This window comes from Octopus bimaculoides, chromosome 20, assembly GCF_001194135.2.
Source record: "Octopus bimaculoides isolate UCB-OBI-ISO-001 chromosome 20, ASM119413v2, whole genome shotgun sequence".
Classification (NCBI taxonomy): domain Eukaryota; kingdom Metazoa; phylum Mollusca; class Cephalopoda; order Octopoda; family Octopodidae; genus Octopus; species Octopus bimaculoides.
Genome location: NC_069000.1, coordinates 42,228,055 through 42,228,766, shown reverse-complemented (window position 1 = coordinate 42,228,766; position 712 = coordinate 42,228,055). Strand labels below are relative to the sequence as shown.

Sequence of the window (712 nt, the reverse complement as noted above, 5' to 3'; positions counted from 1 at the left end):
TACACACACACACACACATACAAATCCATAATACACACACACACACACACACACACACACACACACGCACACACACACAAACACAAACACGCACATTGTATATATATATATATATTATATGTACATACGAAAACTCATTAAAGTTATTTTTTCCTATTGTATTGTTTACAGCTAAATGGATATACCAAAACCCCGGGCATGGGGGAATATCTTTGTATTGGAGACTATGTTTGTCTCTACTGCGAGGAAACTGAAGGATATATCTACAGTTATCAATCAAGGTAAGAACAATATCCATTATCTATTCGTCTTTCTTGCTATCCTTTAGATCGTCTGCTTAGATCGTCTGCTGTCTTTCATATTTTGTTTCTCTTTCTTTCGTTACCAAACTTTCAGCTATTTTTTCAACTTTACCGACACATCGTTGTTCTTTCTGTGTTTTTGTTTGCTTCTATGTATGTATATTCTTTTACTTGTTTCAGTCATTTGACTCTGCGGCCATGCAGGAGCGCCGCCTTTAGTCGAGCAAATCGACCCTAGAGCTTATTTTTTGTAAGCCTGGCACTTATTCAATCGGTCTCTTTTGCCGAACCGTTAAGTTACGGGAACGTAAACACATCAGCATCGGTTCTCAAGCGGTGTTGGGTGGGTGGGGGACAAACAGACGCACAAACATCTACACAGATACGTATATATATATATATATATATAT

The 712-nt window shown here is 37.8% G+C and overlaps 1 protein-coding gene across 1 annotated transcript in view; it reads left to right on the top strand.

Annotated features, from left to right (window-relative positions):
• The first annotated feature begins 50 nt into the window (after positions 1-50).
• LOC106873492 (inositol 1,4,5-trisphosphate receptor type 3) overlaps positions 51-712 on the top strand; it is a 228,934-nt gene continuing 228,272 nt past the window's right edge. The window contains 1 exon segment of the mRNA XM_052974976.1: positions 51-281. Coding sequence (XP_052830936.1) covers positions 199-281 — 83 coding nt within the window. The 5' untranslated portion in view covers positions 51-198.